Consider the following 26,016-nt stretch of genomic DNA (forward strand, 5'->3'; position numbering starts at 1 on the left):
TGTGCCGTGGAGACATGAACGTAGCACAGGTTAGAGTCAGCAGCCGCTCGGGAACACGTGTCTGTCAGCGTCTCGTGCCGCCTCAGATCGGTGAGTCAGACGTGCTAAATAAAATCAATCGATCAAGGTCATTGATGGATGTGCTGATCAGTGATGCGGTTAAACTAAGACCTGTTGTAGAAGCACCTGTCCGTCCTGTTGCAGCTGCAGCTTCTGTCCAGGTAGAAGAATTTCAGCTGCCGGTGATTTCTCACCTGGACAAGCCTCATCCTTCTGCTTCCTTGTTGATCTGAAATGTCTACATTCAATTTCGATTCACAACAATGCCCTCACAAGACACTTTTACAACAAGTCCAATTCAATCTGATTTAGTCCAGTTAAAATCAAATTAAAACATATCCATTATCTGATCCACAGTTGTCCAGTTTGGGATAACAGGTAGCCTAATTGCTGGGAAAATCTGGAACTCCTGTGTGTCAAGACATTCCCAAAATAAATTAAGTTTATTTTCATGACCAGGGCTTTATTTGTGATCTAGGTCTCTACAGAAAGGTGAGACATGAGAGATTATACAGAAGTATCAGAATCAGAGTAAATTCACCTGGAACACAGTAGAAAATTTAAATGGTTATCTAGTCCTAAAAGAAAACTACATGACTTTCAGTGGAAACCAGAAAATAGCATCCCATATTATGTAGGTGGAAGAACGAGGTCCTAGAAACCTGTTTTATATGTGAGTGAAAGGACAAAGCCTGGTCCACAATAGCGCTAAGGTTCCTCGCCGTAGTACTGGAAGATGAGGTAATGCCTTCCAGAGTCTTTTCAAAGCTCGACAGCAATCTGACCAACTGACTGTTTTTATCTGTGGTTAAACGTCTAAATTACATGTTAAGGCACGGAAACTAATCTAGGATTTGGACTTTTTCAATTACTTCAATTACCGGTATAATTTTCAATTGCTTTGAACAATTTTATTACTTCTTCAAATATAGTCTTCTGCTCAGGTTCTGGTATGCAGTAAAGACGAGGCTCCAGACCCCCAGTGGGTTCATAAATCCTTGGGTCCAGCAGCTGAACCAGCCCATTACAGTGAATAAGAGGACAGGGCAGAACAATAAATCACACTGGTTGTTCTGCAGAACAGCCAGTGTGATTTACCACAAACAGCCGTTGTTTGTGATTATGGAGGAGAAGAGAGAGACTGGGGGTGACTGCTGGATGGAAAAGTCTGTGTATTGAGCAGGTGAATTATACATTTAATTTACAAAACAACTACAACTTGAAGTGATTTTTATTCCATCTTTTGTACATGCACAGCTCATTTTCAGCAGGCAAGGGAATTATGTTAAAGTAGACACCAGATTCCATGTTGTGATTGTCTGAAGTCTGCAGCTCCACAACATTTACAGCCAGCAAGGCTCTCAGCTTTCAGGGTTAAGATGGGGGCAGGATACAACTGCACACATGATCAGTGGCATCAACGTCATGGGTGAAACTTGGTCTATGAAGACAAGCTAATTTACTCTGTGAATGAATGGACCTCACACTGAGAGAATACTATAGAGTCAAGTAAGGATGGGAAGCCCCCATACATTCATCCATTCTTCAGATTACTCAGTCCATCTCAGGGTTGCGATAGCAACACCCCCCACCCCTCCTCCATCTCCTGTAACTTCCTCCAGCATCGAGCTGAAAACATCCGCCTGGCAGTCTGGATCTGTGGAAAGTTGAGACTCAATCAGAACATTTTGATTATTAATGATAGACTTTGTATAAAAGAAACTTCAAGTTCAGTCATGTTTGAAACCACAGCTGGAGATGCTGATGGGGAGCTCTGCGGTGGGCCAGTGTTCCACATAGAAAGCCACTCAACATGTCCACATTTTACTTTCCTATGTTAATGATTACAAACAGAGTTGTCTAAAGATGGATGCTACCCCCTGAACTAGTTTCCCCCTCTCAAACAGAAAGTGGTGGAAAGCAGTCACACTCCAGTGAAATATAATGAATGAGATGAGTTTAGTGTTTGATGAAGTAGACCTGTTGTGGAGCCAGAAAACCCAGCCATCAGTAGTACGATCCAGCTGTTTGACACTGTCTGTGGTCACAATGGTTCCACCCCAATCTGAAATCTGCACAAAGAACTTTAGTCATTTTGTCCACTGACACATTCCGAAATGGACTTCCTCCCGAAATGGACTCCCTCTGGGCCGATAATTAAAACTTCAGTTTTGTGCTGGTTGAGCTGTAGGAAATTCTCTGCCATCTATGACTTTAAATCTAAAAAAGGATGTTAACTGGCTCCAGGTCACCAGGAGACGCGGCGATGTTAAGCTGCGTATCATCAGCATAGCTGTGAAAATCAACGCAGTGTCTCCTGAATACATCCCCAGGAGGCAACATGCACAGAACATGTACTCTTTTATATAGATGCTCATTAACTTGCACCTTCCTAATAAAAAAAACAAATGTTTATATATATGTATAAAGAATGAGATGAATGAGATATAAAGTATTGGGCCTAAAATTGGGGAACCCCACATTTTATTTCATTGATTCCTGAGGAGCATGTATCCATACTTACTAAAAATTGTCGATCTGTGAGTTGGGAGTAAAACCATTTAAGAACAGTACCCGAAGGGCCCACCAGACTTCTGAGTCTGTTTAATAGAATCAGGTGATCTGCTGTGTCGAATACATCACTAAGATCCAGTCTAACTTAAATCTAAGGTCATTAACAATTTTTAAAAGGGCTGTCTCGGTACTGTGGTTTGTCCTAAAACCAGATTGATATTTTTCTAAAATATTGTGTTCATACAAAAACTCATGTAATTGAATAAAAACAGCTATTTCTGTCATTTTGCTTAAAAATGGTAAGTTGAATACAAGTCGGTAATTATCAAGGATGTTTGGATCTAAATTACTCTTCTTCAGAAGGGGCCTCACCACCACCGTTTAAAGGCAGATGGGAAGACGCCCGTCTGAAGAGAGTAATTTACTATGTTTAAAAGCTCAGGCTCAAAGAAACCATAAAATGTTTTTAAAATTGATGTGGTAACTGGGTCTAAAAGGCAGGTTGTTGGGTTTAATGGGAGAAAACTCAACCAAGCATCTTTGCATCAACCAGGACAAAACCCTCCAATGTTTCCTTGGGTAAAAACAAAGCTTCAGATCAGCTAAAATCAACATTTGGTTGCGATAAAAGACTGGATCTAATAGCATTAATCTTATGTCTGAAAGTCCTTGCATGCGGATGTGGATATGGATTCCGTACCAGGAGCTGTGTGTATGGGACGGAGACATCTGACGGTAGAGGTATGTGGATATGGATGGACATGTTTGTACTGTCTGCTAGTGATGTCTACTGGTATGGGATGTGTCAGAGAGGAAGTTTTTAACTGGGGGAGGTGTGTACTGACTGGACGATCAATCTGAGAGAACTTTGCAGGAATGGAGGGTGAGATCAATGTTCATGGTGAGAAAATGAGAACCTGTTTGAAAAGGTGTGGTCTGTTGTAGAAAGTGGTGAAGTTATGGTTGTATGGAATACTGAATGATAGTTACCTTTTGACCAGATATGAAGCCGTCGGATGCGGCTGAACTTGATGTCTCCGTAGCGGGGTGAAGGATGTGGACCAGAGACAATGCAATGTTTATTTACCTGTTTGATGTTGTTGACGAGTTTGATAAAATCCATTTTTAGAGTCTCTGCTTGTTGGAACTTAGGATAATTTGTACCTGCATGTATTACAACAGTGGAAGCTGAGGGGTGTTGAAGGAATAGATGGTGGGCGAAGTTACAGATGTTTGTGACAACTGCACCTGAGTGAGAGGGTGTGAGGCACCTGTTCACGTGGACATGTTGGACAATGGAGTCCCCTGTGATGAGCATGCGAGGGCCAGCTCCAGGTGCCGTGAGCCTCCGTGCCCATAGTGTTGCAAGGTGAAGCATAGGTCTTTGCAGGAGCGGCAGTGGTGGGGGCGTTCCTCATCGGAGCGATGGCGGGAGTGGAGGATGTGGGCCCTGCATAAGTGACCGCTGGAGTGGAGACGGCGTTCCTTGTTGGAGCAATGGCTGGAGTTGAGGCTGAATTTCCCACTGCTAGGGTGGAGGTGACATTCCTCGTCACACCGACAGCGGGAGTGGAGTCAGAAATCACCGCTGCAGTGACCGGAGGTGAAAATGCGGCTGTTCCAGGCCTTGTAGTATGTTCTCTGCCCGAACAGCAATAAGACTCATTTAATGATTAATTAAAATGGCCTGGACCATACTATTAATGTGTTAACAGTTAGTACACTTCATGATATTATAGATTACTACATTAGCCAATTAAGTCAGCAAGTACTTTTACTCAAGTTTAAATGTTTAATGTGGTACTTTTATAGGAGTACATTTTCTCAGTTGATCAAGTAAAGTGTCTGAGTACTTCCGTCACAACTGCCATTACACCAGCACCAGCAGCCTAAAGCATGGATCTGAGGCAGGACGGATCTAAGACAGGATGGATCTGAAGCAGGAATGATCTGCGACAGGATCGATATGAGGTAGGATGGCTCTGAGGCAGGGCGGATCTGAGGCAGGACTGATCTGAGGCAGGATTGATCTGAGGTAGGACGGATCTGAGGCAGGACGGATCTGAGGTAGGACGGATCTGGGGCAGGACGGATCTGAGGCAGGACGGATCTGAGGCAGGATGGATCTGGGGCAGGACGGATCTGAGGCAGGATTGATCTGAGGTAGGACGGATCTGAGGCAGGATGGATCTGAGGCAGGATGGATCTGGGGCAGGACAGATCTGAGGCAGGATTGATCTGAGGTAGGACGGATCTGAGGCAGGATGGGTCCATGCTTTCATTATGTTTCCAGCAAATTCTGAACCTAGCATCTGAATATGGAGCTGAAATTGAGACTCATCAGACCAGCAACGTTTTCTATTCTTTTCTTCAAACTTCAGGAAGTCATCTTCTCCGTGTCTACATGACTAAATGCAGTGAGCTGCTACCATGTGACTGGCTAGTTGAACAGGTGGAGCTGATAAAGGAGAGTTTCTGATTGAACATGAATATTTATTAGTAGGTTGAACACTTCTTCTCAGTGTTTTACTGAACACAGCTTCATGTGGTTTTACTCATGCCATCCACTGTACTGTTGGGTTGATGGAGTTTGTTTTTTGTTTGGTTTTCTAACCATCAGCCGAAGTTAACCTTTGCTAAACCGACCATGCAGGTGTGTTAGCTGTACCAGAAAAGGTGAGAGCTGCTGGCTGGAAATGAGAAACAGTAACTGAGGAATTGTTTTAGATGACTCATTTCAAACAAATTATCTTTTATCAGTAATTTCAAAATATTTGACTTTCATTTTTAGAATGAACAACATGCTCTGTTCTTGCTTTACTTGACTCATCACCATGGTTTTCTTGGCAGTTGATTGAATGATTGTTCCTGATCCTCCATTCCTGCTCAGCCAGGCAACACCTGCATAGAGCAGGATGGTGGTTCAGCAACATATTTAGTTGTAAAAATCTTAGAGGGAACAGTATGAGCCTCCTGTGCCCAGTTGCAGTCTGTGTGTGTGTGTGTGTATGTGTATATGTATATATATATATATATATATATATATATATATATATATATATCAGCTCATCCACCAACAGGCTGAACCTATGTCCCAGCTCTGCGATTGTGAAGTCAACTCCAGCCTCTAGCACAGCCGACACCAGCGTACCTGCTGACAAGCTGAAACCCAGCTCCAGCCCATCTTCCATCCCGCTAGGCACCAGCTTAGCTGCCACCAGCTCACTCACCAGCAGGCTGGACCCAGGTATCACCTCAGCTGTCATTAATCTAAGAAAGGGTAAGACTGTAATGAAGCAGAACATTACTATGACATCTCGTACTTGCTAAAAAGCAACAAGTCCAGGCTGTATCTAAGATCAATGCGGCAAGTGTTAGAAACAAATGAGTCATCAAGTGTCGGAAATATAACTTCACTCAGACCTTAAATAATGTTCATGTGCTGTAGGAAAGCTAAGCTAAGCCAAAGGGCTTACTTGGTGGTCATATTGCCCAAAAGTGATCAAATGCAAGATTTCTGAATGAATCAAATTTAGATCTTTTTTATGCGTAAGTAAGACCGGGTTACATGCAAACTCTGCAACAGCCAGTATAATTGTACCAGGGTATAAAATCTTCAGGAAAGCTAGACCTGAGGGTAGAAGCCCCACATGAACATTAAGTTATCTGACTAAATCTTCCCCTTTCAGAAGAAAATAACATTATAAGGAATCAGTAAAGTTACTACTTGCCACTGAACAGCTAATTATTTTCTCTTGCACATGAACAACCTACAAGGCAGACACATTTATAACTGTTTGACTGTAAATACAGTAAACAATGTCAGTTTCCATTTTGTAACATAAACATAACTCTTTTCCCATAATTAAACTCTCCAAGTCTCTCAACCCACCCAAACACCAGACATCATTGGGGTGGACTACCCTCAGTCCTGAGAAGGGATTATTCTGCCCTTTTGAGAGAGTTATTAATCACTCTCTAAACCTGAGTGGCAGATTAACTATGTGCCGCCTGGAGGCCAGTCTCTGGGGAGTGGTAGACTGGAGAGAAGATATCAGGGCAGGACCTGACGATGTCTGACTCTGTGATGGCTCCTGTGGAGTCTCCACCATCATAGCTGTGGAACTGCAGTCCAGTCCTCTACCTCACACAGATCGGCTGCAATCCTTTGCTGGGGCCCACTGGGTAGGGGGGTCATTACCAGCGGTTCACGCCTCTGTAGGTTTGTGCTGTGCACAGAAGTCGCATGGTTCTACTTTCTTGGTAAGCTGGGCCACCAGACCATTAACATGCCTTGCTCTGGATATTTGGTTTGTCCCTGGTGACATTCGTGCGGCTGGTTAAGAACATCGGATCGAAGTGCTGAGGCAATTACGATGCGATCTTGGTATAGTACTAGTCCATCTGATTCAGAAAGATGAGTCCTTTTCTGATGAAGGTGATCACTTTTTGTAGTTCAGCGTTGCGCTGTGTGGCTCTCCAGATTCCCTCAAGCTTGGGTTAATTGATTGGCTTGCCATCATTGTCCACCTTGTGGTCATCCAGGGTGTGCCTCGAGAGTGCAACTGCCATCGCCAGCTGTTTACCTGGGACATGCTCAGCGATGACACTGAACCGCATCAGGTACAAAAGTAGTCTTTGACACCTCAACCAGGTCGCATCTGTGAGGGTGCGAGAATAGGAGGCGATGGCCCGCAACTCTCCCTCATGGTCCTGTAATAGGGCAAGGCCCAGGCCATAGCATCGGTGCTGACCACGGTTGGCCGACATGCGTCATAGTAACATAGTGCTGGTGGTGCCCCTAATGCAGCTTTTGCTTTGCTGAATGCCTGCTCCTGAGCCCCCCACCCCCCAGACCCATGCAGTCTCTTTTCTGAATAGATTTGTGAGTGGGAACAGACGGTGGACAGGCCAAGAAGGAAGGCGTTTTGGCACGGGCACCATTGGTGCCCACCAGACTGTGGGTTCAGTGACCTCCTCTATGCCAGGCTTACAGTTCAGTAATCCTGTTCCTCTGAATACATCTCCTATGTGATTTCATTGACTCTTGCAACCAGTCCCCATTCGCTTTGCCACAGACTTGCCCAGCTAGTTACTTGTATATTGTCCTTTATTGACTGTAATCCAGTACTTGTATTTCTCCTTCTTGTACTTGGCAGTGCGAGGAATCTTCCCACACATGAAACTTTCCAACCCGAGCTATACACCGTAACCAGAGACATACACTGTAACCCGCTGAATGTCTCTTCTGTTATAGCAGTCGTGTCAGCCCCAGTAACGATTTTAAACTCTACTGGACTGCTATTCACCATCAGCTCAACATCCTAGTCCATGTCTGAGTCTGGTTCCTCTATGATGGTTTGTTTCGACTCGGTTACAGTTCCAAGGGAAAGTCCTCCTATGAAAAACAAATCATGCTCTGACTCTGCCACAGCTTCTGTCGTGACTTCTATCATTCTGGTTTTACACACAACTTCAAAATGGCCCATCTTGTTACACTTTCTTTAATCTTTTATTGTGAGCAGGACAGCTCTTTTTTTTTTTTTTTTTACCATGCATCCTACTTCATCTTTGCCAATTCATTTTAGCTTCACAGTGTTTTTGTCCCACTGGTGGTCATGATTTTTATCATAGCCTTGTCTCATGTTGCCATACTGTTTAGATCTCACTCCAGTTTTACCTGCTCACTCTGGCAAGTTGCTCTCTCCAGTGCTAGATCCATGTTGAGCTGTAGCTTCTGTAAGACCTCTTTGTCCAAAATTCCTTTCACAATACGGTCCCAGGTCTGTTTGTCCTTACTGTTGCTGAACTCGCAGTGCTGCGTGAGCTCATACAAGCTCAGGACAAACGCCTCCACGGTCTCACCAGTCCTTGGGTCCTCTTGTGAAAGCAGAGGATGACATTTCATTTGGGTATTTTGTTTTCGTCAAACTTTAAAGTCAAACTTTAAAGTCAAACTTTTAAAGTTTATGCAATTTTAAAGTCAAATCTGGGGTGTGAAATAGCCTCTGGGGCAGCAGGAAACACAAATGAGCTGTAGATGGCTCCTCATAGCATAGAAAAGAGAATTCACCTGCACCTCCTCACTCTCCTCCAACTTCGATGCCAATCGGAAGCTGGAAAACCTCTGCTTCCACACCAGCCATTCTGCCAGGTGGGCCAAATTGAATGCCTCTGGGGGACCAAACTTAGCCATGTCGTCACTGTTGTTAGCATGGAGTTCTTAATTCTGACACCATGTCTTGAATGAGGAACAATTCAGGTTTTTCAACGTGTCCTACTTTATTGCCAGCATACCCAACCCAACTAGCAATCTCACAACACCATCTAACAAACAGACAGATGAAAACTGTAAGGTGTTTATGATGGTTATTCAAGATACAATGGGTCGGACTTCCAGTGGAATAAGAAGCCAAGATGGCCGCATGAACTTGAGCTCCTGAGCTAGCCCTCCCAAATCCATTAATTGTTGAGCAGTTCATAGTGATTTACTTTGGATGAATAGAGGAGGAATGACTAGAAGTCGGAACATGATACTTGTGAAAGGAAGAATACACCGGAGGTACAGGATGCTCAGCGCGCTAACCACAACTCTGCAGAAAATGTGTGCTCGGTGCTCCAATGCGCCAGTAACAAAACAGAGCATAAAGCGGACCTGAACACTCTCAAAGAAGAACTCAAGGAAGACATGAAAAATTAACTCTGCTTATGCTGCCATCTGGACTTTATTTCCTTCAAGATATTCAAAGAGTCCTTTGACGCCATTGGTCCATGTCTTCTGACTTTCATTAATAGCTGCTTAAGTCCAGGCACTGTTCCAATTGTTTTAAAACATGTTGTGGTCCGGCGTCTTCTTAAAAATCCTGGTTTAGATCCTGCAGTTTTCTCTAATTTTATTCTCTCATTTGCCATTTTTGTTCAAAGTTCTAGAGAAGATTGCTTTTATCCAGTTACAATCTTTTCTAGATAATAACACATTTGAAAACTTCCAGTCTGGTTTCAGATCTCGTCACAGCTCTGAATCTGCACTACTCAAATGATACTGAATGATACTACTGAAATATATTCTCTTGTCCCTGATGCCAAAAACCTGTTCTGCTGGTGATGTTGGACCTAACGGCAGCTTTTGACTCTGCAAACCATCCAGTCCTCATCACTGGTCTGGCTCAGCAGGTTGGTCTTCAGGGAACAGTGCTTGGTTTAAGTCCTATTTACCGGAGATGTCTTTTTCTGTCATGATAGGTGACTTGTCCTCCTCTTCAACTCCGTTGACCTCTGGTGTGCCACAGTGATCCAATCTGGGGCCTGTGCTCTTCGTGTTGCCTTTAGGACCAGTTATTGAACACTATAATCTGTCTTTACATGTCTTTACACCTGTATGCAGATGACCTGCAAATCTATTTGCCAGTCACTCCCAATTCTCCACTTAGTTTAAACTCCACTGATAGCTGCTTAAAGGACATTAAACACTGGCTCTCTCTAAACTTCCTCCACCTAAATAATGACTAAACAGAACAGATTTTGTTTGATGCCTCCAGTAAGCCAGATACCACTGTTCCCATTCTAGGTTTTCAGCCCCCCACTTCAATGAGGTGGTTAAAAATCTGGGGGTTAAACAGAACTGTTGCTTGAAATTGGACAATCAGGTTGATGCTGCTGTGAAAAAGTTACTTTTAGCTTTGTGTATTGTCCAAATTAAAGCCTTTCCGCAGCCGCAGTGATCTGGAGAAGGCCATCCATGCCTCTGTGAGCTCCAGACATGACTACTGCAATGCTTTATATGTTGGTATCAATCAATCCTGGATCTCCCATTTACAGCTTATACAAAATTCCTCCGGTCATCTCCTAACCAGCACTCGGAAGCATGAACACATCCCTCCCATCCTGTTAGCTCTGCACTGGCTCTCAGTTCAGTTCAGGATCCAGTAGAAGTTGTTGCTGTTTGTTTTTAATGTGAAAAGCTTCGCACTTCCTGACTTATCAGAACTGTTGAAAGTCGACCAGCCCAGCAGGGCTTTATGTTCTGCTGGTCAGCACCAGTTAGAGGTGCCTCGGTCCAGGTGCAAGCAATGGGAAAATCGGTCTTTTAGTAGCAGGTCAAACATTGTGGAATAGTCTTCCCCAGGAGCTACACACCCACACTGATCTGCCTCTGTTCAAGGCCAATCTTAAGACCTATTTATTTAAAAAGACCTTTGGCTTGTAGTATTTTATTTTAATATGTTTTATACTTTTAGTGCTTGACATGTTATCTGTTAGCTTTAATTTGTGCTTTTACAACTTTCTATTATATTTCCTTTTTTTTAATGTGTATTTGTATTTTATATGTTTTATGATGTTAAGCACCTTGGTCAGCTTGAGCGTTGTTGTAAGAAATAAATTTTGATTAATTGACTTTGATAGAAAATGACTGAATTAATGAATTGACTGTGATGGAAATTAGCCTTGGTATTAATCTTGCATGTTTACATGTACATGTTCAATAACATGCATTGTTTCGATAAAAAAAATGTGGTGCAAACACTGTCTTATGACTGTCTTGTCTTCTTTTGTTTTTCTTTTTTTTCTCTCACAGTTTCTCTCACCGCCTCTATTAAGGCACAGCCATAAAGCAGCATGGGAGGCGTGGCAGTGGACATGGGTCCAGAAGGTGTGAAGGCTCCAGATGGAGGTTGGGGCTGGGCTGTGCTGGCTGGATGTTTTGTCATCACTGGCTTCTCCTATGCCTTCCCCAAAGCTGTCAGTGTGTTTTTCAAAGAGCTGATCAGGGAGTTTGGTGTGGGATACAGCGACACTGCCTGGATCTCGTCTATCCTGCTGGCCATGCTTTATGGCTCAGGTAAGCCGCTGCTTGTTTACAGAACACACAGATACCACATGGACCAGTGTAATTTAATGCAACCTGTAATAAACACTGAAATGCAATGTTTGGTTTGGGTAACCATATTTAAACAACTTACAGCATCACACAGTACACTGCTTTACAATCTCCCAAAGACTCTCCAGTAATTTTATTTAATACTCCATTAAATTAACCTTACTTATTTAATTTTAAATTTGAATATTTTTAACACAGTGTGACTCAGTCTAGGTCCTCGGCACCCTCTGCCCTGAATGTTTTAGAGGTTACCCTACTTTTACACACCTGATTTAACTTGATGAGGAAAATCCTTAACCTGAATCAGTTGTGTTGAAGTAGAAACACATCTGAGACATGCAGGCAGCAGGTTGAGAAACACTATTTTACCGCATGTAAAGAATCCTGTAAAATTTAAATGAAAACACAAAGCCAAGACTTTCCGGTGTTTTTCTGTAGGAAGGGGAAAACGTAACTCTTCCTTCAGTGGAAGATTGGCTAGGTTTAGGCTTTATGACTGATTAGAGTTCGGGCCATGTCCCACACAACTCACCTGCTTGTTATGTGTCCTGTGGATTTTCCTCATATAATTAAAGAGTATGGACTATATGAAAGATTTAGTGGAAAATTATTTACTGGGCTAGTCTGACCAAAACTGGACTTTCAAAATGCATGTAAATGCTGTCAAAGTGGTACTAATACGTGGAAAATGGTGCTGGAGGGTTGGGGACTGAAATGTTCCTCAGTTCTCTGCATGTTCTCCAAACTTCCTTCACTTTTGAAACCAGTTTAGTTCCAGCTGAATTACCAGTAAAGCTGCTGTCACCGGAGATGAGAAGAGTTCTGTTAATGGACACACTGTTCAATCCAATTTGATTCAATGTATTCAGTTCAACTCAATTCAGGTTTATTTATACAGCGCCGACTCACAATGAGAAGATCTCAAGTCACTTTTACAGAAAATGTCCAGTTCCTTATAATCCAAAACAATCCATCATATGATCCACATCAGTCCAATTTATAATAACTGTGTCATATAAACCAGTTCATACAATAATGACCAGGGATCAAACCTTCTTTCATTCAGTCCTCAATCCTGCACAAGGAGACAGTGGAGAGGAAGCCCTCCATCAGGACCCGAACCAATCAAAACCAGCACCAGGATGGAAAACCTCCATTAAAACAAAGACCAGGAGGGAAAACCTCCATCAAAACTAGCACCAGGAAGAAAAACCTCCATCAAAACCAGGATCAGGATGGAAAACATACATTAAAACCATAACCAGGAAGGAAAACCTCAATAAAAACCAGCACCAGGAAGGAAAACCTCCATCAAAACCAGCACCAGGATGGAAAACCTCCATTAAAACCAGATCCAGGAAGGAAAACCTCCATCAGAACCAGGACCCGAAGGGAGAACCTACATCAAAACCAGAACCAGGAAGGACTACTATCTTCCTGGACCGGTGGGGGTGGAGAGGACAGGAAGGCGGGGTGACCCACGAGCAGAACTCTAATCCAGGGATTCAACAACGTCAGATGTTTCTACAAGAGAGCAGAGGTGGCAGGTTTAAGAGAAGGTCGTCCTGTAACCAGGAGGTTGGAATCTCACTCTCCCAGTCATCTGTTGTAGTGTCCCTGGGCAAGACACTTAACCCTCTTTACCTCCAATGTCTGCATCACTGGTATAGGAGAGCGTTGAATGTTTCGGTGGTGGTTGGAGAGACCTTTGGAGCAGATTGGCTGCCACGTTTCCGTCAGTCTGTCCCAGGGCAGCTGTGGCTATACATGTAGCTTACCATCACCAGGTATGAGAGAGGAGTGGATGAATTATGGATCCAATGTAAGCACTGTGAGTGCCGAGCAATAAACCGCAATATAAATCTAATCCATTATTATTATTATTAGCAGAGAGGAGCCCGGTGCATCATGGGACGTCCCCCAGCATCCTCGGCCTATAGCAGCAGGACTTAAGAATGGATCAGGGTCACCAAGCCAGACCTGCTGACAGATTTATCAGGAAGGAAAGTTTAAAGATGATCTGAAAGGTAGAGAGGGGGTCTGATACCTGAAGCCAAACTGTGAGCTGGTTCCACAGAGAGGGGTCTGATACCTGAAGACCAACTGCGAGCTGGTTCCACTGAGAGGTGTCTGATACCTGAAGCCAAACTAGGAGCTGGTTCCACAGAGAGGGGTCTGATACATGAAGCCAAATTGGGAGCTGGTTCCACAGAGAGGGGTCTGATACCTGAAGCCAAACTGCAAGCTGGTTCCACAGAGAGGGGTCTGATACCTGAAGCCAAACTGGGATCCGCTTCCACAGAGAGGGGTCTGATAACTGAAGCCAAACTGGGATCCGCTTCCACAGAGAGGGGTCTGATAACTGAAGCCAAACTGGGATCCGCATCCACAGAGAGGGGTCTGATAACTGAAGCCAAACTGGGATCCGCATCCACAGAGAGGGGTCTGATAACTGAAGCCAAACTGGGATCCGCATCCACAGAGAGGGGTCTGATAACTGAAGCCAAACTGGGATCCGCTTCCACAGAGAGGGGTCTGATAACTGAAGGTTCTGGTTTCAGAGAGTGGGGAGAAATCTCCTCTTCTACGTTAGATCTCTCAGGTGTTTGTGTTGTTGCCCTGCAGTGTCTGTCCATAAATCTGAAGGATGGCTGCACTACTGGGAGGGACTTGTTGTTTGACTGTTAACTTTATAAAATCAACTATCTTTTTTCCAGCAAGACACAGAACCAGACTATGTTTCATTTTGTCCAGGTCCTCTATGCAGCGTGCTGGTGAACCGCTTTGGCTGTCGGCCAGTTATGATGGTGGGAGGCCTGTTGGCCTCTCTGGGAATGATCTTGGCCTCCTTCTCCACCAGCATCATCCACATCTACCTTACAACTGGAGTCATCACAGGTTTGAATGTCTACATTATTTCTGTAGATTATCAGCATTATATACAGTATATGCACAGCCACAACAGCCTGGGCATACTTACATTATATGCACCTCATGCAGCAGGCACTGCATGCTGCTAATGGTTTTAATGGTGGTTCTGCTGATGGTTCTGCTGTGTGTTACCATCCAACAGAACTGCAGACCATGTTACAAAATGATTTCCTATATTTTTCACACACATAATGCTTTGTTTTATCAGTTCCTGCTGGGAGCTACTGCCTCTGTCGTGCGGTGCATGTTCATACTTTTTTGCTTTAGAATCTTTGAGGTTCATTAACATAAAAAGTTGAGGAACAGGTGGTTACAGTTTTAAGCTATTTTGTAGTGGAAGATTGCAAGGTTTGCTCTATTAACTCTTTACCAGCATGTGTATCATACTTGACACACTTTCTGAAACCTATTGCATCACTTTATTGTAAAAACTTTCAAACACGGGTTCAGTAGACACATTGATACATCACTCTAAATATTAAAAAGTGCATGTTAATACCACACCTGTTTTCAACTTTTTTTGTACAAATCAAATGCATCTGCTGGTGTTGGAGCATTGAATGTAACTCTGAAGGAAAGGATAAAGAACCTTTGTTCTCCTCCGTTGCAGGTATGGGATTAGCCCTGAACTTCCAGCCGTCTCTGATCATGCTGAACCGTTACTTCAGTGAGAAGCGTCCTCTGGCCAACGGCCTCTCAGCAGCTGGAAGTCCTGTTGCCTTATGCTGCCTATCTCCGCTGGGCCAGGTCCTTCAGTACCAGTATGGATGGAGGGGTGGCTTCCTCATCCTCGGTGGTATTCTTCTGAACTGCTGCGTATGTGGAGCCCTCATGAAGCCTCTGGTCGGCCCCAAAACCCTCAAGTCTGTGAGTCAGGGACAGGGCGATGACCATGGATCAGACGGGGAGAAGAAGAAGGCCAAACCCAGACTGCTGGACTTCTCTGTGTTCAAAGACTGTGGCTTCGTCATCTACACGGTGGCAGCATCCATCATGGTTCTGGGGCTGTTTGTGCCGCCGGTGTTTGTGGTGAACTACGCCAAGGAGCTGGGAAATGAGGACACCAAGTCTGCCCTGCTGCTCACCATCCTGGGTTTCATTGACATCTTTGCACGGCCCACCTGTGGGGTGATTGCTGGACTGAAATGGGTTCGGCCTCGTTGTGTCTACCTGTTCAGCTTTGCCATGATCTTCAATGGAGCCACAGACCTGGTTGGCTCACAGGTGGGTGAAGGTTTGCAAAGTATGATTTGGAAAGAAGAATTTGGTTTGATTCTCTTCCTTCACAATGTCTAAATCTTTTCCAGGCTAATGACTACGCTTCTCTGGTGGTCTTCTGCATCTTCTTTGGAATCTCCTATGGGATGGTGGGAGCACTGCAGTTTGAGGTTCTGATGGCAATAGTTGGTACTGAGAAATTCTCCAGTGCCATTGGCCTGGTCCTACTCATGGAAGCTGTTGCAGTACTGGTGGGACCACCAGGTGCAGGTAAGTAAACCAGTTTACCCAGACTTCAGGTTTTCTGCTAGTTTGTTCCAGATTGTAGAAAAGCAAACTAAAGCCAGATGATCTTAGAGGTCTTATTTGCTATGATATATACTGGACCCGAACCAGAACCAGACGTGTAAAGACGTGAGAACTTTTTCTGGTCTTTGAGAGGACACAAGCAGCAGCGTTCTGGATTAGTTGCAGTTGTCTTATTGATTTTTACAGAGACCTGTAAAAACTCCATTTCGTTAGTTAAGACTACTGAATACAGAAGAAGTTTTTCTAAACTATGCTGCGTCATCAGTTCCCTTATTCTAGATCTGTTCTTCAAGTGGTAAAAGGATGATCTGGTTTCTGCTTTGAAATGGTTGCTAAAATTCAGCTCAGGGTCCAAAATGACACCAAGATTTCTTGTGGTTTTAACATTGGTGACTGATGCTGGACACTAATCTCTGGATGCTCAGCTTTGGTTCCAAACACAGTAATTTCAGATTTATCTTTATTTTGCCCAGTGTTTCCCAAACTGGGAGGCATGACCCCTAGCACCAGAAGTCCCAAAGCCCAGCCATTTGGTTTCTCTACCTACCATGCAGCCATGTGGCTGGATTAGTTTTGAGGTAATATCCTAACTAAGGTGTGAACAGCCATCATTGTATTTTAGCAAAACCACCCTTTCATCCCCACGAAGCCAGGGATTTAGCCTCCATGAAACTGATCATGTCTGAAGCCAGGTACCAAAGTGGATAGGTTTCAGTCCGCTACTGTCTGCTATACTGTGTGGACAGTGTAAACGCACCACTAGAGGATGATGTCAATGTGACCAACACACACCGATTCCCAATCCACCCTTTCTTAAGTTTTTTTATGCTTTGTAGTCAAGTATTTTTACGGAAGCGTATTGCTGTCATGGAAGAAAATAAATTTTCGAGCACTATCACGTTATAACGTGATACGTATATTGTACAAACGTGTTACCTATATTGTACAAACGTGATATTATATTGTACAAACGTGATAATATATTGTACAAACGTGATACCTATATTGTACAAACGTGATAATTATATTGTACGAACGTGATAATTATATTGTACGAACGTGATAATATATTGTACAAACGTGATAATTATATTGTACAAACGTGATAATATATTGTACAAACGTGATAATTATATTGTACAAACGTGATATTATATTGTATAAACGTGATAATTATATTGTACAAACGTGATAATTATATTGTACAAACGTGATAATTATATTGTACAAACGTGATAATATATTGTACAAACGTGATAATTATATTGTACAAACGTGATAATTATATTGTACAAACGTGATAATTATATTGTACAAACGTGATATTATATTGTATAAACGTGATAATTATATTGTACAAACGTGATAATTATATTGTACAAACGTGATAATTATATTGTACAAACGTGATAATATATTGTACAAACGTGATAATTATATTGTACAAACGTGATAATTATATTGTACAAACGTGATAATTATATTGTACAAACGTGATAATGGGTCTTTGTCAGGTGACGTAGCGCCTCCGCTAGTTCCCAATGCATTGTGGTCCCGAGTGTATCCGGGAGAAAAACTCTGGTCGACTCAACGTCTTAGCTTGCTGAGCTAGGCAACACATACAAAGTCAAATGACAAAAGGGGAAATGAATATGACAACAATATTCGATGTTTCCCACCCGGAAAAGAAAACATGGACAGCAGGTTGAGGAAATAACAAAGAGGCGTCGAATAGCCTCGGTCGCAGCATTGAGATGGAAGGACATCACTTTTCCCATTGCATCCCCCTTCATGTGCTTGCTCCTGGGATTTCCATACAGGTACGTAAGGTTCTTGTTGTTGTAGTTTATAATAGTGATGCTGAATATGCTATCGTTTGCTTCTTAAAGTCACTGTCTCCCTTTTAGCTAACCTTAGTTAGCTTCCTAACTAGCCTCTCTTGTAAACAAAGAGGGAGGTCGGTAGAGATCGTTTCATAGGTGTTTTTTATTCCAAAGAAAAACATTGCTGAGCGAATTATTATAAAACTAAAGGTAAGAAGTAAGCATAATATGACACAAAGTTTTATGTATGCGATTTCCACTTGTGATTTGAGAGAGCAGATGGTAGTAAAGCAGGCCAACAATATACTGTTTGTCTATTTAGTAGTCTAAAGCTCATATATATATATATATATATATATATATATATATATATATATATATATATATATATATATATATATATATTCGGTGGTGACTAGCTGTCCAAATGAAACCGATCTTGTGGTTGCAGGAAAACCAGCATATGAAGTGCACCAGCCTGATCCAGACTGGACATCATCCTTGCATCGGAGGCACCCATCAGTTCGACCCACCAACACTGTGCGCCCTGCAAGACAAGGCAGACGGGAGCAGATGCAGAAAGAGGCAGACATCAGAGAGCTACAGACGGAGAATCCATCTGACCCGAGTGAAGAGAACAGTCAGCAGCAGAGTGAGGAAGTAACAACTCACTACACACATCAATGATCTCCTCATGATTAGACTACAACAGCAGTTCTGGGAAAATATGCTTTTGTATAATTTTTTTTATTGCGATTTCAATAATAATACCAATATTGATCAATAACTCCACTGTTATACAGTATAGAAACTCACTACACACATCAACAGTCTCATCATGATCATGCTAGAAAACAGCTTCCCAAAACAGTCGATGTAGTGTGACCTAAAGGTGACCCCTGGGGCCTCATTTATCAACCATGTGTACAAAAGGTTCCAAATTTCTACATAAGGTTCCAAATTTTTGCGTAGGACTAAAATTTTTAATGTTGTCCTGAGTACAAAAAAAAATCCGGATTTATCAAACGTGGGTGCACACAGCTGTAAGTACTCTCTGTTCTAAATCACCATGCCCGTACCCAAGCATGGTCATTTGCAATCAGAAAAGCCCTCATTTAACCATATATAGAGACAACACTTCGCTTTAGAAGTGAAAGAGAAATCGCTTTCGTTTCTCCTCGAAGTGGTGGAGAGAAAGAAAGAAGGAATTGCTGCCAAAGATCTCATTAAAATAAACGTGAAAAAAAGTAAATAAACGCTGCAGAGAGAAATTTGAGCACTAACTACGTCTGGATGAAGAGGAGATTCTTTGTCATTTAAGAAAAAGAAAAAAAGAAAATGCTTTGTTGCCCCATTCAAGGAATGAAATAGGATTAAGAAAAATATAAATCTTTTAAAACCCACAGCACTTTTAAAACGAGCCGTATATGCTGCTGTCAGACAGAACCAAGAAAACTTCCTCCTGAATGTTTTATTATCATGACGATCGGCTGGTTTTAGATGTTTATAGAGACTTGCACACATATTTCACCATTATTCCCAGCATCATTTCTTGCATTATAGCCGCGCTGCTGTCATATAATTCCAGACTGAAAAGCGTGTTTCAGTCCAGTGAAAAGATGCATCAGTTATTGATTATGTAACACAGCTCCGTGATGGACAGGGACCCTGTCCCAGTAGTGGGACAAAAATAATGACTGACAGATGCAGCAGAACCTGCAGAAAAGATGCTGTTTCCCTGTTCTACTGCTAGGTTTTGTGCTTACGCATGGAAAATGTGCTTATTCGTTTCTTAACGCTACGAAGATCTTAGCATGTGCTTCAATTAACACATTTTTCAATGCACAAGTACAAGTTGATAAATCCCATACTTTGCTGAGAAATGCTCGTACGCACGCTTTTAGCACAGTTCCGTGCGTACGCACTGTCGATAAATGAGGCCCCTGGTGTGTGTAATTGAGAAGTGCTTAGATGGGTACTTTAACTTGAGTAGAATCTAAGTAAAGATACTCTCACTTCGTTCGAAATTCTCAGTCCTTTTCCACCTCTGTAAATCAGAAACCGGTGTAGACAGTCTTAACAAATCAAACAAACATGTTCATTTTTGTTTTCTTTATGCTAATGTGTTCATTTCTGCCTAAAGGTTTTGCACTCCCGACGTCTGAGTGACGCACCAATGAAGCCCTGGTCTACAGCATGATACGACTACAGAGGACTGTTGAAACTGCTCTCCATGTTCCAGTGTTGATTGACTACTATGTATTTTTTGTGTTGTTGCTGTCTTTTCATTGTCACTTTCAGTGTAAAAAAAAAGACAAACCAACCCATTTAAATTAAACTGTCATGCCTGTTTTGTTAGCACACATTTCCTATTACTGGTGCCTAATGTGCGAGATGAACATCATAGATTCATTTTATTAAGCACAATGTAGGAGCTATTTATTACAACACAGTATTAGTTAAACTTTTTGGCTAATTTAGTTTAGGTTATTTTTGTTATTTATTTTTGAGAAAATATTTTTGATTATATAGCAATATTTATTTGTTTTTTCTGTTTAATCACAGCCACAGGCAAATGAAAGTTTATAAATAGGTCACCTGGGGTGACCGGCATACACTGGGGTGGCACAAGGTTTTTACCATCATCAACATCATCATTGGATAGCGTGGCATAGCATAAAGAGGCACGTAAAATGTTTGCTTGCTTGCTGCGCAAAAAATAAACATCTTTTTAACCTGAATGGAACCTCATGGAAAATGGATTTGATTGATGCGTACGAAACCTGCCCAATAGTGCCCTTTTTGGAACTTTTGAAGTTACTTTTGCACAGAACAGCCACATTAAACATTTTAAACATGTTCAAAAACTTTTAAAACCTTGGGTTTTACAAAAAGTAAGGCAACTGAAGACAATCCTAAGTGTAAAAGGCATTCCTATGCCTTCTGAAAAGGCTTGACTGTGTGAATCACTAGTGTAACTGCTCATACTCAATTCATCATATCTTGTCTAAACAACAGTAAGGCACACATACAGTACCGAATTTATCCAGCACTGCAGCTTCTTCACCTTCACAAGGAATAATCATGTTTACAGGGATGGTTGCTATTAAGACCTTATACTCAGATTTGCATACAAAAAAGGCACCATCTCATTGGATGTTCTAAACACGGTGTTGGGGAAACAAGTGAGCTGAGTGTTGCGCAGGCAGATCCAACTGCAGGTGCATAAAGGTTATAAGAAGCATCTGAAAGGGAATGAGAATATTGTTTTAACTGGGCATGAGAGGAAGCAAGAAGTGGAATAATGCCACAAAGATAGCCAGGTAGCGCAGAGTGTTGGTGGGTTGAACTGATGTGTGCCCCAGATGCAAGGATGATGCCCAGTCTGGATCAGCCTGGTGTATTTCATACGCTGGATGTCCTGCAACCACAGATCGGATTCATTTAGACAGCTAGACACCACCGGATGCTTTTACTAGCATGCTCCCGTGACATTTCATACAAACATGTACCATGTATATGTGCATTGTACATATACATAGACACACACACACACACACACACACACATATATATATATATGTAAATTAGCCATTGTGCAAGGCTTCACTGAAAGCAAACAAGCGCAAAGCATACATCCGCAACCGCAATCATCTACGATCAAGTTTATAATTTCACGTTTATACAATATAATTATCACGTTTGTACAATATATTATCACGTTTGTACAATATAATTATCACGTTTGTACAATATATTATCACGTTTGTACAATATATTATCACGTTTGTACAATATATTATCACGTTTGTACAATATAATTATCACGTTTGTACAATATATTATCACGTTTGTACAATATAATTATCACGTTCGTACAATATAATTATCACGTTTGTACAATATAATTATCACGTTTGTACAATATATTATCACGTTCGTACAATATAATATCACGTTTGTACAATATAATATCACGTTTGTACAATATAGGTAACACGTTTGTACAATATACGTATCACGTTATAACGTGATAGTGCTCGAAAATTTATTTTCTTCCATGACAGCAATACGCTTCCGTATATTTTTCGAAGAAGAAGATCAACTTCTTCATTAGTCCAAAGAAATGTTTCTCTTTTGCTTCGCAGTAAATCCTCAACCATCTTCTCTTCTCTGCTTCTAATGTGTGCTTCCTGCAACTCAGTGAGCCTTAATCTGCGCATGCGTTGTTTTGCTCTAGCTTTGGAGTGTTACTCATTAGCACCCCCCACAGCCTGTAGTATGTACTACAGCGGTGTCATGGGGATGTTGAAGCCTTTCTACTAGTGTTTGCCACTGTTTTGACATCTGAACCGGCTCTGGTGTCATGTGGACATAGCCCCAATGTTGCTTAGCCTCTACCTGAATAAATCAGTGTGTTGTAATGTAACAAGAGAGAGGTAGAGGTATAGAACTAGTATACACTATTTTATCATATCATTGTTTTCCTGAGGGATTGCAAGCAAAACTTTGTTTTGGCTAAAATAGGTAATGATATTTCCACTTTTGTGATCACAGCGTAAAATTGTTTTCGACAGAGTTTATTTTTTTTTGTTATTTCTTGCTGAGGTTTATTGCTGATGTACAAGATTCAAACAAGACTTTTTTTCTTAAAATTACTGCAAGAAAATATATATATGCACAAATCTGTGCAGCATGTGGATAAAGTGATAGAGAATAGAAAAAACCTGATGAATTTAGGCTACATGAATCTCATGTGCAGACATGGTGGCATGTGCTTCTTTTTGTGTTTGACCTGCGTTTCAGCACTTCAGCCCTCTACATTGTCTGAACATGCTTGGTACTGTCACGCCATCTCCTTTCAGCATTTGCCACATGTGTACTTGTAGCAATGAACACAGCGTATGGTGGCGTGATTGTTCCTGCACAGACAGTTCCCCTTTTTCCTTGGCCAGGTGTGGGAGGTTGTTGCCGTAGAAGTTTGTCCTTATTTGCCTTCTTGGCTCCCACATGCAACTGAGCAAGCTCACTTGCAAGCTCCACCAGGAAGTCCACCCGTCTCTGCATGCCTGATAAAGCACATTGCATTCAGTGCTGCCATGTCAATCATATTGTAAAACACAGCGACCGGCCATCGACCGCGATCTGAGCGAACAGTGTACTCTCGCACCATCTGGTCCATCACATCCACACCGCACTTCATGGTGTTGTAGTCATGACTGTATTTGGCTTTTTTGTCCAGGTATCCCCGGTCTCAACCACGCTGTGCATGCTGCTGAAGATGCAGACAGTCTTCCTCCGTTTGGGTGCATGAACCGTCAGTGTGGCACCAGAGGTTGAAAACACTTGATGAGTTAGATGAGATAAAATGTTATTGTTGTAGCACTTTTACACACACTGTGATGACACTTGAGCCCTTGATGTGAAACAAGAAAAGATAATCCTAGCAGTACATAAAAAAAAATATCTGAAACATACCTGAGGGCTGAATTCGTTGCAGTCTGGATTCTGTTTGGCTGATTCTGGAAGCTCCAGGCGAATTTTATTGACTGTGTCAGTCCCAACGCGTTCACTGCCTGTGTTCATGTCATCAAAGCGTAGGTGTCGCATGATGTCTTGGAGCAGCGGTTTCTGGTCATAATGCCGATGATCAGTGGGTGTCCCAGTTTTGCCCAGCATGCGTCACGCAGCGATGGAAGTTTGATTGCTCCCAGCAAGAGGAGGATGGCGATGAACACCATTAGCTCAGGGAGAGCCATAAACCAACTGTCATGCCAGGATTGTCTGTGTTTCTCAGCAATAAGTCAAAATGTGTAGATGAAGATAAACTTTATTTAGGCTACTCAAAAAATTTCATAATAGAGAAAAACAAAAAACGCTGGATTTTTGTCATGTCATACCACATGTCTTCAAAGTCTTTAGGCAGCACCAGGAATATGTGGACTAACAGTTATGAAAGTGGAATCACTGATAAGAAAAACAGCAGCCATGCAAACAGTGGACCTGACGAGAGCTTGCAACAGAGGCAGTCGCTGCAGTTAAGTTTTATTTATATAGCACACTTACAGTTTCCACAGTCACACAAAGTGCTGCATGCAGGGTTCGAATTATGGGGGAGTTAAGGGGAGCTTGGCTCCCCTGACAGGCGGAAGAGTTCCCCTAAAGAGATTCAGCTGATACTTTAGCGGGAGCCCTAAAAATCTTCCAAATCCATGATCTGTTCTCTTTCCTTCAGCACCGTGGACAACAGCATTGTTTGTCTGCTGTGTGCTGTGAGCATCCACACAACCACCTGATGTGCTTCTTTTTGTGGTTTAAGAACTCTCCGTCGCTGTTTCTGATTAAACAAGCTGCATACAGTAGTGTTTTTTTTAATAGTAACCATATTTTTGACCGTGCTACGGTCCCAGTGTAATTCAAGGCTGCATATCACAGCAATTTACAGTTACGATTGCCCTACAGTACACGAGAAAAGGCAGTCCGTGTTATTATAACATTGTGTAGGTATCATTTCACATATTCTGTTGGGCCTATACCCTGTACAGTATACACTCTAACCTGCAGACTATGTGGAAAGAAGACGTAATGCCTGTTGACTGTTTAGCCATTATTTTGTACAAAATAATCCTCAACTTGCCTATGCTGTTTTCAACAATAACACAATAGGGTGCGGACCAAAATTATTTTTGGATACACTTTTCTGTTTCCACAAAAGTAAAATGGGGATGATTATCTCTCATTTGAAAGCAGGTTATGTGTACAATATTACGATGACTGTGCGAACGCGAACCATTTCACACATGAACAATGCTGAATAAAGTGTAGGTGAAAAATGTGAGCGATAGTCAAAAGCGCATAGGCTATTTGTGATGACTGATACAATACAGTGCATTTTTAAAGCCCCATCCAGTCCCTACTCAGGAGAAAAGCTCATAGTAGACATCTGAGGCTTCCAGGCTACCCCCTGATCTGAGCATGTCCACGCCTGTGAACTACAAGTCTGGCAGGTAATGGCTGCATTTAAAAATGAAAGGTGGCTAATTGTAGGCCGTAGAGTTGTTAATCCCAAAGCACACAGCCTCTTGGCTTACCGCTGGGCATTATGACAGGGGTGGGTGCAGCAAGACTAAATAAAACTTAATGTATAGTTTTTGCAGTGCTAAGAAAATTAGACAAATTTGTGAAAGTATCAATGGGAAAATGATGATAAATCAACAGAGATTAATAAAAAGAAAAGAAAATATGATGAGACATATTTCGCACCAGGCTTGACCAGGTAATGTCAAGTAAAGGTAATTGTCAGTGGTGGGTAATGAAGAGAGACCACAGTTTGTTGTATGTCTCCAATATCAATATCTGACAGTACGAAGCCAAACAAGTTACAACACCACTTGGGGTTTTCTCATCCAGAACACAAAGAAAAACCTGCTAATTACTTTAGAAATACTTACTCAACTGCCAGTCACTGTGGTAGCAGATTTTTTTTTCACTAAAGCAGCATCCGTCTCATTGAAAGCTCACCGGAAGCAGTTTGTTGAGTTTCCTGGTTTAAAATGCCTCACACTATAGCAGAGGAATTGATAATTCCTTTTTCCACTAACATGGTTTCAAGTAGCAGCCAATAAACTAAACACTATTTCATGGCACATTTCTTTGTATGTTTCTTTGTAAGCATCTCGGTGCGGGTGGTAGTAGGGGGGACATTATTTTGCAGATGAGAAGGGGGCCCTGCACAAAAAGTTTGGGAGCCACTGATTTAGCTGAAGAAACTTCTGGAACATCCACATGTTGATTTGACCAAGACAGAAACTGAAGCTTTGTCTGGGACCAGTCCCCTGGTGAGACAGTTATATAGAGCTGAGTGTCGTCAACATATGATCAGCTTTTTGGTTTGTTTCCATGAGCAGAGCTAGTTGGAGCATGTAGATGCTGAACAATAGAGGGCCCAACATGGCGCCGTAGGGAACATTGCAAGTAGATCTACAGTATAGTTGATTTGATTTGATTTATTTTCACAATTTCACACATACAAACTGGTTATTGCTCCTACCATGTTTCATTGTGAAAAAAGGTCTCCCTCAGAAGCTGGAAGCTTATAAAACAGATGTCCAGCACACCACCACCTGACACATAGTATAATATAGCACTGACATTAATCTGGTTTAGCTCCAGTTGAAGGTTTTGGATGGACATTGTTATAATAATAATAATAATAATAATAATAATAATAATAATAATAATAATAACAATAATAATAATAATGATTATTATTATTATTATTAT

At 42.0% G+C, this 26,016-nt stretch overlaps 1 protein-coding gene across 2 annotated transcripts in view; it reads left to right on the forward strand.

Annotated features, from left to right (window-relative positions):
* slc16a3a (solute carrier family 16 member 3a) overlaps positions 1 to 26,016 on the forward strand; it is a 33,609-nt gene that overhangs the window by 2,940 nt on the left and 4,653 nt on the right. The window contains exons 1-5 of one of the 2 annotated variants that reach the window (XM_041970773.1): positions 1 to 90; positions 11,150 to 11,413; positions 14,207 to 14,350; positions 14,994 to 15,607; positions 15,691 to 15,871. In XM_041970773.1, coding sequence (XP_041826707.1) covers positions 11,191 to 11,413; positions 14,207 to 14,350; positions 14,994 to 15,607; positions 15,691 to 15,871 — 1,162 coding nt within the window. In that variant the 5' untranslated portion in view covers positions 1 to 90; positions 11,150 to 11,190. The remainder of the gene's footprint in view (positions 91 to 11,149; positions 11,414 to 14,206; positions 14,351 to 14,993; positions 15,608 to 15,690; positions 15,872 to 26,016) is intronic. The other variant, XM_041970764.1, reaches the window with a different exon arrangement.

This window comes from Melanotaenia boesemani, chromosome 2, assembly GCF_017639745.1.
Source record: "Melanotaenia boesemani isolate fMelBoe1 chromosome 2, fMelBoe1.pri, whole genome shotgun sequence".
Classification (NCBI taxonomy): Eukaryota; Metazoa; Chordata; class Actinopteri; order Atheriniformes; family Melanotaeniidae; genus Melanotaenia; species Melanotaenia boesemani.